The sequence below is a fragment of the Schistocerca gregaria genome, chromosome 5, assembly GCF_023897955.1.
Source record: "Schistocerca gregaria isolate iqSchGreg1 chromosome 5, iqSchGreg1.2, whole genome shotgun sequence".
NCBI classification, from domain to species: Eukaryota; Metazoa; Arthropoda; class Insecta; order Orthoptera; family Acrididae; genus Schistocerca; species Schistocerca gregaria.
In genome coordinates this window covers 217013668-217031629 of record NC_064924.1, presented here as the reverse complement: position 1 = coordinate 217031629, position 17962 = coordinate 217013668, and the positions used below count along the sequence as shown (strand labels likewise).

General features: G+C 39.9%; 1 protein-coding gene across 3 annotated transcripts in view; it reads left to right on the top strand.

The window, feature by feature from the left end:
* LOC126272690 (angiogenic factor with G patch and FHA domains 1) overlaps positions 1-17962 on the top strand; it is a 257783-nt gene that overhangs the window by 49787 nt on the left and 190034 nt on the right. For all 3 annotated transcript variants that reach the window (XM_049975714.1, XM_049975717.1, XM_049975715.1), the window contains exons 7-8: positions 11247-11439; positions 14294-14393. In XM_049975714.1, the coding sequence (XP_049831671.1) occupies positions 11247-11439; positions 14294-14393 (293 nt within the window). The remainder of the gene's footprint in view (positions 1-11246; positions 11440-14293; positions 14394-17962) is intronic.

The window sequence follows — 17962 nt, the reverse complement described above, 5'->3', positions numbered from 1 at the left end:
GCGCTCGATAGCCGTTGGCAGGGCCTCCTCCACATCACAAATGAGACCTCCTGGCAAACATACCGAATGCACACTGGAATTCTTTCCCGCCTTGCCTACTATCTCCCTGATTGGCTCCATTACCTGCGTAACATTGTAGCTTCCAATGACTAGCGTACCCACCCTCTGTACTTGTCTAGACTGGGTAGGAAAATCGACCACTGGCCCAACAGGAGAGGCATCTTGTGCTGGCTCAGAGTTGTCAGCAACCCTGGGAAGCACCTCGTACCTGTTGCTAAGACATAGGGAGCCAGCCACATAGCATGCTCCCTCTTTCACCTTCCGCCCAGCGACATGTGAACCCATCACTGTCAGCCACCCACTCTGGAGTGAGGACGGACCGGCCAGATGTTGCATATTGGAAGCCACAGCAACATCCGGGCCACCAGGGGATTCCAGTGGCACCAAAGGTGCCTGAGTACTGAATATGAAATAATCCATAATGTTTCTCAGTTTGCTTCATTGAAATTAATTCTTTAAAATTTTGTTGTACTTGTTGTGGATGTCTTATTTATGTACTGAAAACAACATGAAAAGAATAGATCGCTATTCACCGTTTAGAGGAGGCATTGAGTTGCAGACCTGTGTGTGTTATATGAAGTTTCTTTCTATTATATATATAAAATAGAAAGAAACTTCCACATGGGAAAAATATATTAAAAAAAAAGATTCCAAGACTTACCAAGCTTGAAAGCGCCGGTAGTTAGGCACAATGAATAAAACACACAAACACACACACAGAATTTCGAGCTTTCGCAACCGGCGGCTGCTTCGTCAGGAAAGAGGGAAGGAAAAGGAAAGATGAAAGGATGTGGGTTTTAAGGGAGAGGATAAGGAGTCATTCCAATCCCGGGAGCGGAAAGACTTACCTTAGGGGAAAAAAAGGATAGGTATATAATCGCGCGCGCGCACACACACACACACACACACACACACACACACACACACACACACACACACACACACACACACATATCCATCCATACATACACAGACACAAGCAGACATTATATATATTAATATTAGCAGTCACTGTCATTGTGCCTGTCTGCAGCTAAACACCTCCTCTACTTATTTGTGGATAATTCACTATGAATTTCAAGTAACCTAGCAAAACTCTGCCCATAGATACCAATTTTTGATTTATACATGATTAGACTCATATTATGTAGGGGTCCCAAGTGCAGACAATTCTCTGTTGTCGGGGTGGTGGTGTGGAACCTGTAGAGCGTTTTTCAGTGCTAATGAAATGTGCCTAGCAAGTTAACATTTATTTCTTCAGATTTTCAATTCTATGCCTTCTCGTCAGCCTTAGTTGATGTCTTGTGCTAGTGATATAGTGAAATTCCACCAAGGCTGCTACACCAGCAATTTGACTGAGATTTGCGCACTGCTGTCTGGCAGTCTGCAGTCAAAGCTGTAGCATGGGTATGTGCTCCACACTATTGAGAGCATCCTCAATCGTTCTCGAGTAGATGATGGTGACCCATGATGAGCCATGGGATATACTACACTGTTGGAATGCAAGCAGTCAGCTGATTCTGGCCCCATTGGACAGAGAGGCCCTAGCAGCTGGAAGTGCCTGCAGCAATGATCAATAATAAAGGCATTGGATGACACGTAGCAATGACGATGATGACAGTGCGACATGCACCACAATGTGTACTGGCGTTGGAAGACCCTCAGTCTCCCCATCAACAGTGTGGTGGGTGGGGGCCAATGCGAAGTCTCAAGACTGGCAAGTGATGATTACTTGGATGCTATCATCTCAGGAAGGGCAATGAGTATGTTCAGGACAAGTGTTAGAACATTTATAGCCTTTACAAATGTCTACTTGTGTCTGTGTATGTGCGGATGGATATGTGTGTGTGTGTGTGTGTGTGTGTGTGTGTGTGTGTGTGTGTGTGTGTGCGTGTGTGCGTGTGTGCGTGCGCGCGTGCGCGCGAGTGTACACCTGTCATTTTTCCCCCCTAAGGTAGGTCTTTCCGCTCCCGGGATTGGAATGACTCCTTACCCTCTCCCTTAAAACCCACATCCTTTTGTCTTTCCCTCTCCTTCCCTCTTTCCTGAAGAAGCAACTGTTGGTTGCGAAAGCTAGAATTTTGTGTGTATGTTTGTGTTTGTTTGTGTGTCTATCGACCTGCCAGTGCTTTTGTTTGGTAAGTCACATCATCTTTGTTTTTAGATATAAAGTACAAAACATGTAGACCTACTTTATTTTCCGTTGGATACAAAAGTCGTGTGGTTTTCCTTTCTAAAGTCAACTTCTCCTTTTCTGGTAATGGGGAAGGAACCTGCAGTAATGCATCAATCACTTCTTTAAATGCTTTCACTTTGCTGATGTGGACTACAGATGTCTTAGTTGATAGTTTTATTTTTGTATTTACTTGTGAAGCCATTTTGATGACATTGTACAGTACTTGATACTATGGTAAGAACTTCGTTTTGCCCTTTGGGGTATAAGGGCATGTTAGCAATACCTACTTTTCTATCCTGTATTCCGGTGTTTTACTTAAACATTTCCAAACATACTCCAGGTTTTTTAAAGCCTTAGTGTTGGCATGTTTTATCCTTTGTCACACCTCTTGTAATCACCTGGCACTATTTTCATCTTCTCTGAGTATGACTTGATCCTCTTTTGGATTTTGTGTCAACTCATATGTCTATGTGTTCACTTTTTGAATTCTGTCAGAAAAGGCTTCAACAGTTTCATTGGCTTTCTGCACTAATCCACTCAGCTTCTCTCTTAAAGATATTAACTGCTCTGTTTATGGTAATTCTGCTGTAAACCCCTTACTAATTGTTCGAATGCGCACTTCGCTAAGCATCTTGTGATACATTACATACATTTTAGCCTCACCTGTTACACATAGATTGGCCATCCACAGACTTGTTTCATCTGACCAATCTGTTTTACTGGTTACCTTGTATCACTGATTTTGGTTGAATCATATCAAAATGTGATGGAATTGTCCACACATACACCCAGAACTTTTGAATTATACATGCTAAGTACAAAATTTAGATAGGTATCTCAGTCTTCATGTTTGCTATTCACATAATGGCATAGCATTCTTGATATTGTGCAATGAACTCTTTCCATTCATCCATTCCCTGAAAGATGGAACAGGTTGCTGCATAACTTCTGGATTCACAATAGGTGACATAACTTGTTTCATAAGATTGGACACAAAGTTAGTCCCTTGATCTGTGATTATCCTCTCTGATACACCAACCTTTAGTAACCAGTTATTTTACCATCACCTGTGTAGTGGCACCAGCTTTACCCTTACTAGATATCTCAAAAAATGATTGATCATCATCATCATCATCATCATCATCATCATCATCATCATCACAGCCTTTCCCCATGTCATGTGGGTTCAGCATTGATTTTCTGGATCCTTCTCTTACATAAATGCCTTCCAGTGCTTCTTCTCTGAACCATCCTTTCTCCCGTAGGTCCCCTGGTACCTTATCTTCCCATCTCAGTTTCAGTCTTCCTCTTCTCCTTGGTCCTTTGATTTCTAGGGCTTCAACTGTTCTCCCCGCGTAGTACTCTCCTCTTCTCTGCTCATGTCTGTACGATCTTAGCCTACTTTCTTGGAGCTTCTTCCCTATTGGCCCCATTTTCACTGTTCCCTTAATGTACTCATTCCTTAGTCTATCCTATTGTGTCACCCCACTCATCCACCTTGACATTCTCATTTCTGTCACTTCCCTCTCTTTCTCTTGGCCTTTTGTAATTGGCAAAGTTTCTGCACTTTACAGCATCACAGGCCTCACCACAGACTTGTAAAGCTTTCCCTTCATTCTGTAGCTAACCTTCTTATCACTCAGTACTCCACTCAGTTTCCTCCAGTTCACCCATCCACTATTTCCTGTGCTGTATTTCTATGATCTCTCATCTTGAGTATGTATTTATTACCAGCTGGAATTCTGTTTAAAAGTACTAACACATAAGGTCGTACCATATGAAACAGTTTCACAGCTTTTAGTGGTAACTGTATTTTTTGATGACTTAAATCTGTTCTCTGCACACATGGGATGCAGTTTTTGACATACTGCTCCACATCACTACAATGCATTTTCCATCAAAACCTTTCTACAAATTGTTCATCAGTTGTCTTCCTACCCTCATGACCTGATAATACATGGTCATGCACTTCTTGTAATACCTCGGTTCTGAGCATTGTGGGAACCATGATGTGTGGACCACACTTTGTGGACCTGCACAATAAACCCTCATGTGTCACAAACTGAGGTTACATTTTAAACAGTTGATATTCCCTGTCGGCTGCCTTAGTCTTTTTCTAATCTGCTTGACTCTTCTTACCTTATTCCTGTAATACAATGACTTTTGTACTTAGGGTGTCTGTGTTCATATGCTTTACTGCTTGCTTGTGAACCACTTCATAATCAAACTGACTCAGTTTGACTGCTCACCTTGTTGACTGACTTGAAGGGTCTTTTAAGCCTAACAGCCACTTTGAGGATGCATGAGCTTTTATCACTTTAAATTTCTGACCATGCAAATAATAACAAAAATAAGAAATTCCCCATATTGCTGCTAACATCTCTTTCATTTGTAGAGTAATTTCACTGAGGTGTGTTCAAGTGTCTAGATGATAAGTCACCATGTATTCCTTGCCATTGCAACACTGACTAAAGCACTGTTACTTGAATAGCAGGAAAGTATGTATTCTTTCTTGAAATAAGGGAATGATAACACAGGATCTGATCTCAGCTTTTTCTTATATTTCTGAACCACCTCCCGACACACTGTTGTCCATTGAAACTTAACTCCCTTTCAAAGTAACAGAGTTAGTGGTTGTGTAATTTCAGCAAATCTCTTTACAGATTTATAGTAATAGGTGTACAAGCCAAGAAATGATTGCAACTGTTTGTGTTGTTTGTGCTGTTGCAAAATCACCCATAGCTGATGTGAGATGAGGATCTGTCCTTACTCACTCTTGACTGATAATATGTTTGACATTATTAACTTTCATTTCAGCAAAATGACACTTCTCTGTGCTTCATTTAGGCACTTAATATTATCCTTACATTTCTGGAAAAAGTTGTTATATCACCTTCGGTTTTAACCCACAAAGTACTCTGTCTAACAAATGTTGAAAAGTGGAAGGAACATTTTTTTTTATCCAGATGGCATCCTGCAGTATTCATAATGACCTGGGAGTGCTGTGAATGCTATTTTAGGCCTGTCTTCTGGACACACTTCAAATTGGTGATAAGCACTTCTAAGGTCCATTGTCAAAAAATATTTACATTGCTGCAAGTTGTCTAATGTTTTCAAGATGTTCAGGACTGGATACAGATCTGTTATGGTGCATGCATTTGGGAAACTGTAATCACAACAGAATCTGTACTTATTCATTCCATTGCATGACTTTTTTGATACAGTGGCAATATTGGTTGACTTGGGCTATTGCTGTGTTTGATAATGCATTCAGTTAGCTGTTGATGTATAAATTCATTAAGCAGTAGTTGCAAGTGCTTTGCTGTTCTATATGGCTTCTTGTAGATTCGAGCATTATTGTTTGTTGGAATGTGGTGTTGGGTGATGGGTGTTACTGGCAATGGACTACCTGAGTCTTGAGTATTCTAACAATAGTCTTTACATGACGTCCTGTCCACTGTCTTTCAAATGATGAACCGTAGCACATAATACAGATGCATTAATGGTTTGCTTGAGGCTATGATCATCTGTTGATTTATCGAAATTATCCTCATCCTTTTTGAATATCTCTAAAGTTGTTACTATTAATCTCTTCGGGAGACTTGCGTTGTCCATCCCAAAATCGTCCAGACTCACTGGGACCATTAATTTACCATTTATGTTGCTTACACATGCTATGCTTCTGCATATAAAACAGTGCCTTTCATCTAATGCTTTATTGTTCTGCAGTTACTGAATCACACATAATTCTCATTGTAGTAAGTGGTCATTTACAGTTACCCATATCAACTTTCCTGCACCTGCTGTTACTTTGACAGGTGAAACTATCTTTGATACACACATTGGCAGTTCAGTTGGTGACACCTCAGCAATTGGTGTACCTTGTGACATTGAAACATTTGCACCTGGTGCACCCATTGGAAATAAGTTCATGCTAAGTCCAACCATGCTCTGGTAAAGAATAGATTTGGTATGATGCCTATCCAGGAAGTCAAGTCCGAGACTCACTGAATATCTGTCCCTGTTGGTAACAGTTCCATGTGCTCATGAAATACTTTAGTTTCTGTCTTAATAAAGCTGAGCTGTGTTGTCCTTGGTGACTCCACATCATTAGTTCCTACTCCACATAATCTATATCTTGGAATGTTTAACCGCCTTCTGCCTATGAGATCCAGACTAATGACTGACACATGTACACTAGTGTCTACCAGAAATTTATGTTACCTCTCTTGTAATAAGCTCATCAAGCAGCTATCCATATCTGCACATGTTTTTTCAGGATTATAGTTTACTGAGAATGTTTCCTGATGGACAAAACATTCTGATTTGTGTATAACACCAGCTTCTGTTTGTTTCATTTAACCTGTTTCTTGCTTCTACATTACTGTGCCTTGCAGCCAAAGCATTCACAACTATAACATTGTGGCTGGCAACATTGTACCATCAAATGTCTTTTCCCAAATTGGTAACATTCTTTGTCAGAAGCAAAGATTTTTTGAGCATTGAGTACTTTTGTAACAATGTTGCTTTCGTGCAAGTGCATGGCAATGCAAAGTGCTGCAGCTAAGTCATCCATATTTTCCATATGAACCCAGCATGAAAATTCCACTGGAATGCCCTGTAGAAAGATGTCTAGAGCCCTATTTTCTTCTTCTCTGAGCATGACTTGATCCTCTTATGAATTTTGTGTCAACCCATATGTCTAGGTGTTCACTTTTTGAATTCTAAGGCTTCAACAGTTTCATTGGCTTTCTACACTAATCCACTCAACTTCTCTCTTAAAGATCTAGCACTGTTCTATTTATGGTAATTCTGCTGTAAACCCTCCACCAACTGTTCAATTGTGTGCACTTTGCTAAGTCTCTTGTGATACATCACATATATTTTAGCCTCACCTGTTAGACATAGATTGGCCATCCACAGACTTGTTTCATCTGACCAATTACTTAGTTTGTATGTATATAAAACATTATTTACGTATATTGTTTCATCCTCTGTTTTACCCGAGGAGGTGTTATTATGTTAGCTTGTGAAGGATCTACTGAAGAGGAGGGTTCACTCACTACTTCCTTAACCTCATGTGAACCCCAGTATGACTATTGTGAAGCTTTCAAAGCTTCTGTGTGCCTACTTAACTCGTCATGATTCAACTTCAGCTGAATATTGTCCTCTAACAATTTTGATACGTGCTCTGTCAGAGTGACAGTATCATTCGTATTAGCTAATTGTGTTTCTGGCATCTTTGTGCAATGCATCACTACTTTTACACTTACAAAACTACTACAAGCAAACACTCCCTCTTTTAAAAGCAACAGCAAAACTCAACAGACATAGTCACACCCAATTTTTATGTTTGATTATTGCCCAGCGACACTTGGTACAATTGTGTGCTGCATGACTGTAATGACTATGAATGCTGCAAGTTACTGGTACAGTTATACTGCAGGTACATTATGTGCAGTTAAATTACAGCTCTTACATCTCATGGGTACCAAACTTTCCCTACAGTTCTCTCTAAATTGTGACATATCTACAGCTTCTTCAGGTCTCATGAAATTCACTTTCCTCATTGCATAAAAATCTCTATGTCCAATCCTTGGCATAAGAACAGAATAAAAATGGTAGTAGAAAATGTTCTTTGGTTTCATTGTGATGTGATCAGAGCTGAGTCATATGGAAACCATTTGAGACATCAAATGGGTGTTGCTGATGCTGCAACACTCTCTCCTGTTTTTTCTGTCATGATGTCAGTGTCCTATTGATGTCACCAAAGAACCACTTCTCATGCAAAATTGTAGGGGTGTCAAACAGAGATGCTTCTACATTGTCAGGATGGTGTTGTGGAATCTGCAGAGTGTCTTTCAGCACTAATAAAACATAGTGACTAAGTCAACGTTTATTCACTCAGATTTACAGTCTTGTGTCTTCTCGTCAACCTGGCTCATGTCTTGTGCAAGTGACACAGTGAAATTTTACTGACTCCCATTGTTGGCTCAGCTGACTGGTCACTAAGGCCACTACATGAGCAATTCGGCCAAAGTATTGTGGGCTGCTGTCAGGCAGTCTGTAGGTGAAGCTGTAACATGTGTGTGTGCCTCACACTGTTAGAGCATTCCCAACCCCACTATGGAAGATGATGTTGACTTGCAATGATCCATCAGGATATACTGCGCTACCAGAAGTCATGTAGGCAGCCAATCCTGACTCCTCTGACAGATAGGCCCTGGCAGCAGTGATGATCAGGAACAGAGGCACTGGGTGGCACTCTCACGCAGCAGTGACGACAGTGTTAGTGCGACAAGCACCATGAGGTATACTGCTGTTGGAGAGCCATCAATCTTCCCATTAGCAATGTGGTAGGTGGGTGCCAATGCGAAATCTCATGAGTGGCAGGTTGTGGTTACTTGGATCTGGTCATGTCGGGAATGACAAGCAGCATGTTCATAAGAAGTGCTGGAACATCTAACACATGGATATCACCGCACCATAATAATTGTTGAATGGAGTGCTTCGGTACGAACGCCATCAATCCTAATGACCAACTGAATTCAGAACTGGAGAACTGTGGTATTTATAGATATGTGTGGGAGGTAATTTTGCAAGGCTCTGTTCAATGTGACCAAATGTGGTGCACTCCTTTACTAGTGATCAGCAGTCCTCGTCCCACTGTGTTTGCTTAACAATTTGTTAGAAACTGTTAATGCGCTGTCAAGTCTCTGAAAGGTATTATCATGTTTGAGCTAAAGCTTTTTGTTTCATGTAACAAGAGCTACCAAATTTCTCTCTCCCTCCCTCCCTCTGTCTTTCTCTTTCTGTCTCCCAGTGGATGTTTTGCTGAGTATGTAATTTGTGCCTGACCATTGGGCCTGATATAGCAATGTGTGGTCATGTATGTGGCCGAATTACAGTGCTGAGTGTTTCTTTCTGCTGCATACCTGGGTCACCAACTTTGCCAGGTATTGCTTGTGGCTTGTGGCTAAAAGAAAAATTTTCTCCCCTTTCTACTGTGTGGTATAACATCTTCTTTACTGAGTGGTATCCTAATAGTGCTGCAAATTATTTTGTTGATAGCAGAGAAGTGAGCTAATGTTCAGTGTATACAAAAATCATAAATCAATCACTTTTGATTGATTTCTCGATACCCGTTGAGCGAACAGTAAATTTTGCAGTTTTAAATTTAGTTAACTGGCCCAAAATGTGGCAAGGGCAAGCTGATAAATGAGAAGTAATGGCTTCATCAGGAGGGAACCAACAGCTCTTCAGTTCTTTGTAAAATGCATTTTAATCATCAGCTGTTTTATTTGACCTATGTATCATCTATTGGTTTCAGCCATAGACTATCATCATCAGACATAAGGCAAAACAGGTCAGTTAAAAACATCTCTTTTCCTTACAAGCTGATACACCATCAAAGTTGTCATAGGGAAACCAAACAACCATCATAATCAGTCCTCGAAATACTGATAATTTGCATTGCTTTGTATCTATGTAGTGATGATTGTCTATGATTGAAACTGCTATATGATATATAGGTTAAATAAAACAGCTGATGGTTAAAATCCATTGTCTAAAATAGATAAATAAATCAATAAATAAGAGAGAGGTATGATTATAATTCCAAAAGTAAGGTCTCCTATTTTTTTTGTAAGTACATAGACCTGTTTATTTCTACAAAGGTTTACATCAGTTTACAGCTTGAACATTTAGCTATTTTTCGACACAATCACCATTTATGTTGATGCATTTTTGTAGACACTGTGGCAGTTTTTGTATGCCCGTGTCATACCAGATCACCGCCATCCTGTTCAGAAAGTTATGAACCTCTTCTTTCACCTCGTCACTGGAGCTGAATTGCTGGGACCACAATTAATGCTGGTAGGTACTGTGAGACACTGAAAACACCCAAACAGGCAATTCACAACCAGAGAAGAGGAATGTTGAGCAATGGCAAACTCATTTTCCATGACAACACCCCCCACACATCACTCGGCAAACTGTTGCTCTTCTGCAACAGTTTCAGTGGAACATAATTACCCACCCACCCTATAGTCCAGACTTAGCTCCCATTGACTATCACCTGTTCCCTAGGTTAAAAGAACATTTGGCTGGAAAGCGATTCAGCTAAATGTTCAAGCTGTAAACTGATGTAAACCATTGTATAAATAGACAGGTCAATGTACTTATTTAAAAAAAATATGAGACCTTACTTTTGGGATTACCCTCGTACCTTGAATTCTGTCCATCGTAATGGTAGAATTATGTCTAATGTATTTTCTATTTACTTGAGTAGTTGGGATGTTTTGAGATTATTTTCTGTCCTTTATAAAGAAATACTCACAAGAAACATTGCTGTATTGCAATGTTTAATTCTATGAAAATGAACAAGAAGAAATGATAGAATTACTCTCCAAAACCTGTAATTAATTTCTGCTTTTGCGACAGTAGCTAATGGTATGAGACAGTAAGAACCATAAGGCCCAAAACACAGACAAAAAGTCTTAAGAAAAATAGATTTTTGTGAAAATCAAATCTGTAGACAAACCACCAGTGTCATAGGTCTAAATTGTTTTATCCTAGTCTCAACATCCTTTATTTACTATGAAAGATAATGTACTCACTTCAAGTTATGAAATATTAATTAATATTTAAGATTATATTTAATGTTAATTCAAAAAATTATTATGAAGAACAGATACTAAACACATCACATACACAATTATGACAGAGTAACAGATTTACAATTTGTGATTTTTAGCCCCTAAGGAAATGAATATCCAAGAAATTGGTAAGGCAACTTTTCATGAAAGTTCATATGAACAATGTGGGCTTATAGATCTAGATAAAATTGTTTCACACAGACGTCGGGAGCATGCATACATGCTAAATGACAGTGTGCTGTAGGCCCTTACAATTCTTAGTGCCTAATATGTTTTGTGTATTGATTTATATTCATGAGAAGAAATATTTGTTTTCTTGTTATCTGTCACGGATTGTTTTCATAATTATTCAGATGAGGAGAAGCTGACAAAAAGAAGTATCTCTTACAAAAGTGGGCTCAAACAACTTCAACGAAAATTATGCCCCCGAATTCCTGATCCAAGAGGCAACGACGATACCAGATACCAAGACAGAGCTGAACTAAGACGCTGTACTGTTGGATCTCAGAATGAAAATGAAAAGACATATACTGCCTCTTTGGATGAGTGAGTAAATTAATGCGGGTCTTCCTAATATCTTAAGTAGTTTTTGTTAATTAGTTATGCGTTTCTTTGAATGGAGCTACAATATATGGCAAATTTCCAAAATTTCTTTTAATTAACTAGAAATAATTGTCATTAATGTAGTCATCAATCCACCTTCCTAGAAAATTATCTTCATCTCTTTGGGATGTCATTTCACATTCCTGATTCCCCTGCATACCTGTTAGTCACCCACAAAAAACTTAACGTTTATTATAAGGTCAACATTTGACTGGAATAGCTGCACCACATTCTCTGCATGACTCTGCATTCCCAAAAATGAGAAATAACATCCCTCCTAATCTTCCTGAGCTAGAACTGTTCTACCCTTGCAACTGTGTAGTATCCTGTGCATTATGATACATTGACAGGAAATTGGTGTAATGATAAGGTGTTCTAATTAAAATTTTACTTGGGTACTGTAAAACTAAAAACGAATGTCAGTATATCATTCATACTCCTGATCCCTTACCTCATGTGTGTACTTCCAAACCCTATACCCCTACTCCTACCAATACCCGTGCCCTGTCCTTGTGCTCACCCCAACCTTACCCCCACCATTGCTGGGTTAGGTTCATAAAACCATATGGAGTTGGGAAAAAAGAAAAATGCCTGGAGATGATGGTGTTTCAGTAATAACCATTGAAGGCAAAGTAATTCATAAGGAACTTGCAATATAATTTATAGAATGTCTGTTGAAGAAGACTAGTTTCCAAAAGTGAAATAATGCTTTAATTATTATACTTCATAAGAAAGTACAGACAAAACATAAGAAAACCACAGACTTCATTGTGTTACGCAAGATACTGATTTAAGTTATCACTAGCCAGCTAGACAAAAATCATTAAATATAAACCAGCAAAGAAACAAGCAGGATTTATAAATGAACACAGAATGGTGGGTCATTAGCAAGTTATGAAAATTATAGAATAGAGCTATGAGTATGAGTTACACTACATACCTGGGATTTATAGTTTATGTCTCAGTTTCAAAACCTCTCTAATATCAGCCCTTAAGAAACAAGGCATTTATTCAACTTATGTTACCAAATGAGGTGGTGCAGTGGTTAGAACACCAGACTCATATTTAGGCCACTGGTTCAAATCTCTGTCTGGCCATCCAGATTTAAGTTTTCCGTTATTTCCCTAAATCACTCCAGGAAAATGACAGGATGGTTAATTTGAAAGGGCACGGCCGATTTCCATCCCCATCTTTCAAACAATCCCAGCTTGTGTTCCATCTCAAATGATCTTGATGCTGACGGGATGTTAAACAGCATTCTTCCATTCCTTCTTTCTATGAACCTGTGTAAGTATACTGAAGAGTGTATACATGTAGACAATGAATGAATGAATGACCAATGTCCTTACCATGTATCCATGCATACCATTCATTATACACTGCTGTCAATATTGGCACATTGCCCATTGTTACCGATGATTATGATTATGATGATGCTCTGACCTCATAGAGGCAAAGGAGATACCCTCAAAACATTATTAAGAAGAATTGTTTATTTTGTTCATCTGCTAATATAGCATATAAACAGAGAGGTATTATCCAGCTTCTTAATGGTTATTTTAGCAAATATGAAATAAATTGATGATTCATAATACTTCTACTGTCATTTTGACTACACGAATGAATATACATTCATGAGCCAAAACATTATGTCCACTTGCTTAATAGCATGGTAACGCAACTTTGAAATACATTGCAGCAACAATTCTGTGTGTATTCAACAAATCCTTAGTAGGTACCCGAAGGCATGTGCACAAGGAACACAAGTTATACAGTTGCTCTAAGTCGTGGGCTGGTGCTTTGTAGATGCGAAGCTGGCACCCAATAATGTAGGTGAATCATGTCTTATAATAGCAGATTCATATGCCAACATCCCGACAAACAACTGTTTGAAACGTGCACTACACCACGATCAGAGGCCATTGTGTCCATTATTGTGCTATTCAGGATATTCACCTGAGCCTTGAATATATCCTATCAGGTTCAGATCAGACAACATCAAAGTGGGTTTACAGTATTCTCTGTAAACCACTGTAGCATGATTCTGATCTTGTGATATGGACAGTTACACTGCTGGAAGATGCTATTGCTGTCGGGGAAGACATCAAACATGAAAGAGTGCAGGTGGTCTGTAGTAATGTTCACTTTGTCCACAGCTACTGTGGTGCCTTCAGTGACTACAACAGACCCTGTGGAAGCTCAGTGAATGTCCTGAATAAAACAATACTGGACACACTGGCCTCTGATCGTGGTGTAGCTGTTTGCCTGGATGATGGCATATGAGTCTGCTATTACAGGACATGATTCATCTGATCATACAACACCAGAACAATGTGCTCTGAAATACTTGTGCCCACACCAGAATTCTACTTTGTTTTTAGATTTGCTATCAGTGCCACATATACTGTTTTACAGCGTGGGCAAACCTCTGACCTGGAATGTTCTCTGATGAGGTGTGGAAGTCCAACATCTTGTCACACCTCATTGGTTTCACCATTCTTCAACCAGTTTCCTTTTATGCTGATTACACTGTCCCCAGAACAGCAGACCATCTTCGCTGTTCGAAAAGACTGATTTCAGAGGGTTCCCTATTTGCAGCCTGTACAATTGCTAGGGTGATTCCCCATTCATCTCTGGTTCACATATATACTTTCCTTAGTGCTTTTTGTGCCTGCAATGACACCAGGTGGCATTCGTTATCGCAGTGGGCAGTGACTATAACATTTTTCTCAGAAATATATGTTGGTATAAAATTATATTTTTAGTTTCCTCTCCATTGCTTGTTTTATCTTTACAGGCCAATTAAATCAGATAATAAGGGCTTCAAACTATTATCAAAAATGGGTTGGACTGAAGGAGAGTCTCTGGGAAAAGAGAAGGCTGGAAGCACGGAACCAGTGAGTATTCTGTTCCCTTCAATGTGGAGCATGCAGTGTTAATAAAGTGTTATTACCACTTGGGTTTCTCCATGTAGTTAAGTTTGTGAAGTACTTTTTGGCAAACAATGCATGGATGAGGAACAAATATTGTGGAACAAAAAACAGCAGCTCATAATTTTAATGTCAGTGATCTTGTAATGTAATGAACAATCAGTCCAGATGACAAATCTTGTTTATGTTTATGGTGTGGTTAACTGGTTTCAGTTGTACAGAGACCATTTTCAGACAATTAATGTCTCCATTGGTGATTCATGGAGTCAATGTGTGGAGCTGTTGTAAGTGCAAGAAGCACCCTTTGTAAATTGATGGGGAGGGGGTTTTGCAAGCAAGACATGAAGACGTTGACCAAGTAGTGTCATTGGCAGAACTGAAAGTTTTTGTTTCTTCTCTCAGGACGTTAATATTCTTTCCAGATTTTTCCTTTGTTTCCTCTGCTGCTTGCTCAATGTAGTGATTGAATGACATCAGTGATTTGTTAGAATCATCTCTCTCTCTCTCTCTCTCTCTCTCTCTCTCTCTCTCTCTCTCTCTCTCTCTCTCTCTCTCTCGTCTCAACTACTGCTTCCCTTTCATGGTCTTTGACACTTACACAGTCTGGTTTCTTTGCAAATTGTAAATAGACTTTCCCTCCCTGTATTTGATCCCTGCTACCTGCAGAATTTCAAAGAATGTAATCCAGTCAACCTTGTGAAAAGCTTTCGCTTAATTCACTTGTAATATATATGTAGGTTTGTTTTTCTTCTAAGGTAAGTCATAGAGTAAATGTCACATTGCATGTTCCTACTGTCATCCGTTGGTACGAGTTAGCTTGGCTGACTATGACCACTCCAAAACAAAACATCAATAAGTGCAGAATAATGAATTACATATGTAACTTTGATCACTGTGATTTCACTCCATCAGTGTCTCTAATACATTTATCATTGCATTGTCTTTTAAACATTAATAACATTTTGCAAGGTGCAAAGTAGTGCCACTCTGAGTCTTGCACCAACATCAGAAAGTGGAACTTGTTGAGTGGCATTTCAAGATGTGCAGACAAATACAATTGACTGCAGTGAGTGGAAGCAAAAATGGTGTTCTCTGGTGGTGGAGACAGTAGGTGCTGTAGATAGCACGGCTAGTGGTGGCACCTGCTGGTGACCTGTTGAAATGTTGCATATTCTATGGAGGTAGGGCAGCATGTGGTGCAGTCAGTACGGACACTGTTGATACCACATTTCTTCCACTCCCCCCCCCCCTCTCCCCCTCAAAATTGCACACCACTGGCACGTAGCATGGATGCAGGTGATGACATAGGGTAGGTTGAACAATAGTGCAGTTGAAGCAGTACAGTGTGCCATGATGACAAAAGGCACTATCCCACCTGCATCTTGACATTTGCATTGCAAACCACTGGGAACATATGCCAAAAATCCAGAGGTGGGACATCCATCCAATGGCAGAGGTTGGTGCAGTGGTGGTGCTGCCGGTATGTGTAGCATTGGCAGTGTTGAGGATACTGAAGGCTGTGCTGTTGATGCAGGCTCGATGTCCATGACTGTTGTCCCTGAGAATGATTACAGATATAGGGCCTGTGGTAGTGGCTGCTTAGGTGGACAGCTGTTGACCTCCATGGAAAAGTCGCCTGTTGACCCATGTGACCAAATGTCAGGCACTGGCAAAGGCTGCTCAGGGGCAGCAGTTGGGATTGCAGGTAATGTTTCTGAAAAATGGAAATCGATGGCCGGATCACAATAATCATGAAAACAAAGTTGCTTCTGGTGCTGTTGAAAGGGTGCCTGTTTTACCATGAACATTAAATGAGCTTGGCTAGTTATCTTAGTGGTGATGCTGGATTCCCAGATGTGAGGCTTGTTATGTACTTGATAGAAAACTTTGTCGACCATGACGAATTTTGTTGTGAAATTGGCATCTGAAGAAGGGCACTGAGCATGAAATAAATGCAGCAGGGTGTGGTGATGATGACTGTGTAACAATCCTGTAAGCAAAGTGAAATATCTGTGCTAGCAGAATAGAAATGCGGAAAACACAAGTCTGAAAACAATTTATTGGACTCATCAAAACAAAACAATAATACACTATCCAAAACAACAACTGTCTCTATCCCAATTTCGGATTGACATAAACACAAAAGAACAAATAACAATAATAATAATAATAATAATAAAAAAAAAGACCCATCTCTTCATGGGGAGCGAACACAAACAGTTCTACATTGTCAAGAGGCTTGTCGACTATACCAAGAGATCAGCCAGCTAGAAGAGGCGTCTGGCCGTGGATGCCAGAGCAGCAGCCCTGTATCCTTCTGAGTGGTGCATTGAATTGCCGTTTGCCGTTAGTGCGCCACCTTATAAAGCCCATTGGCAGATATATCTGCCGGACCTATTTGCCATCACATGCCTGGCGTAGCTAAGTAGTTTCTAGACTAGCTGCAGCCTCTGGGGAAGCTGTTCTGCAGGCTCCACAAATGAGTAGTGATCTCTGGTGGCCATTGGTGGACACCTGGTGGTGTGTTGTTTTGTGGCTGCAAGCAAGTCTTTGTTTTGACAACACAGTTGAAGTGGGTTTTCCCAGTGCATATACACCCTGTGATGCAGGCATCCCATGATGGTTGGACGTAAAGTGGGATGCCGATGCAGTAGGCGCTACAATATCCGAAGTGTGTAGCCACAGTACAAAGTGTCATGAAAAGGCAGAATATGAAAGGTGCTGAGAAACAGTAACAAATCATTTTTCATCTAGTACGAAGCACGAAGTTTTGACATCAGACCCTTGGAAGAGCAAATGAAACATTCGGCTTATTCAGGAGAAGAATGGAGCTGTTTGAACATGTTTCATCCTAGTTTGTCGACAAAATTGTTGAAATTCCAATGAATAAAACTGCAGACCATTGTCCAAAATGATGGTTTGAGACAAACTCTCTAAACAAAAGACAGAAGTGGGTGTTTTGACAATGCTAGTGCTAGTTATGAAATTCATTGGAATGACAAATGGATGTTTTCACTGATGGGTATGAAACTCATTGAAATGTTGTGATAAGACAGCTGATCATCTGAGAAGACATTTATCATTGAAATACATTGAGAAAGTCTCCAATCATTTAGACAAATGGCTATTTATTGTTTGCATCAGTGATAATTACCCATCGTGTGTTGCAGAAAGGACCAGCAAAATTAGTATGATTGTGTTACGAAGAATCATCAGGTTGAAGCGAACTAAAAAATTCTTGGTACAGGGGTGCTTGGTTGTCTGTGCATGCATGACAGCTGGCAGTCTTCTGTTCAGTCTGCTTATGTGCAACACACACTAGCCACTAGGTTTAATGATTCCCCAATGTCCTCTATGTAACGGTCAAAAAACAGTTTGCTGCAGTGATGTGGGAATCATGACTCACACTTGTTCATTAGGATTATGCAATAAAATAAAACCATTCTGTAGAGAAAGGCTGTTGCATTGTGCATAATATTTGCACACTGTTGTTGTTGTTGTGGTCTTCAGTCCTGAGAGTGGTTTGTTGCAGCACT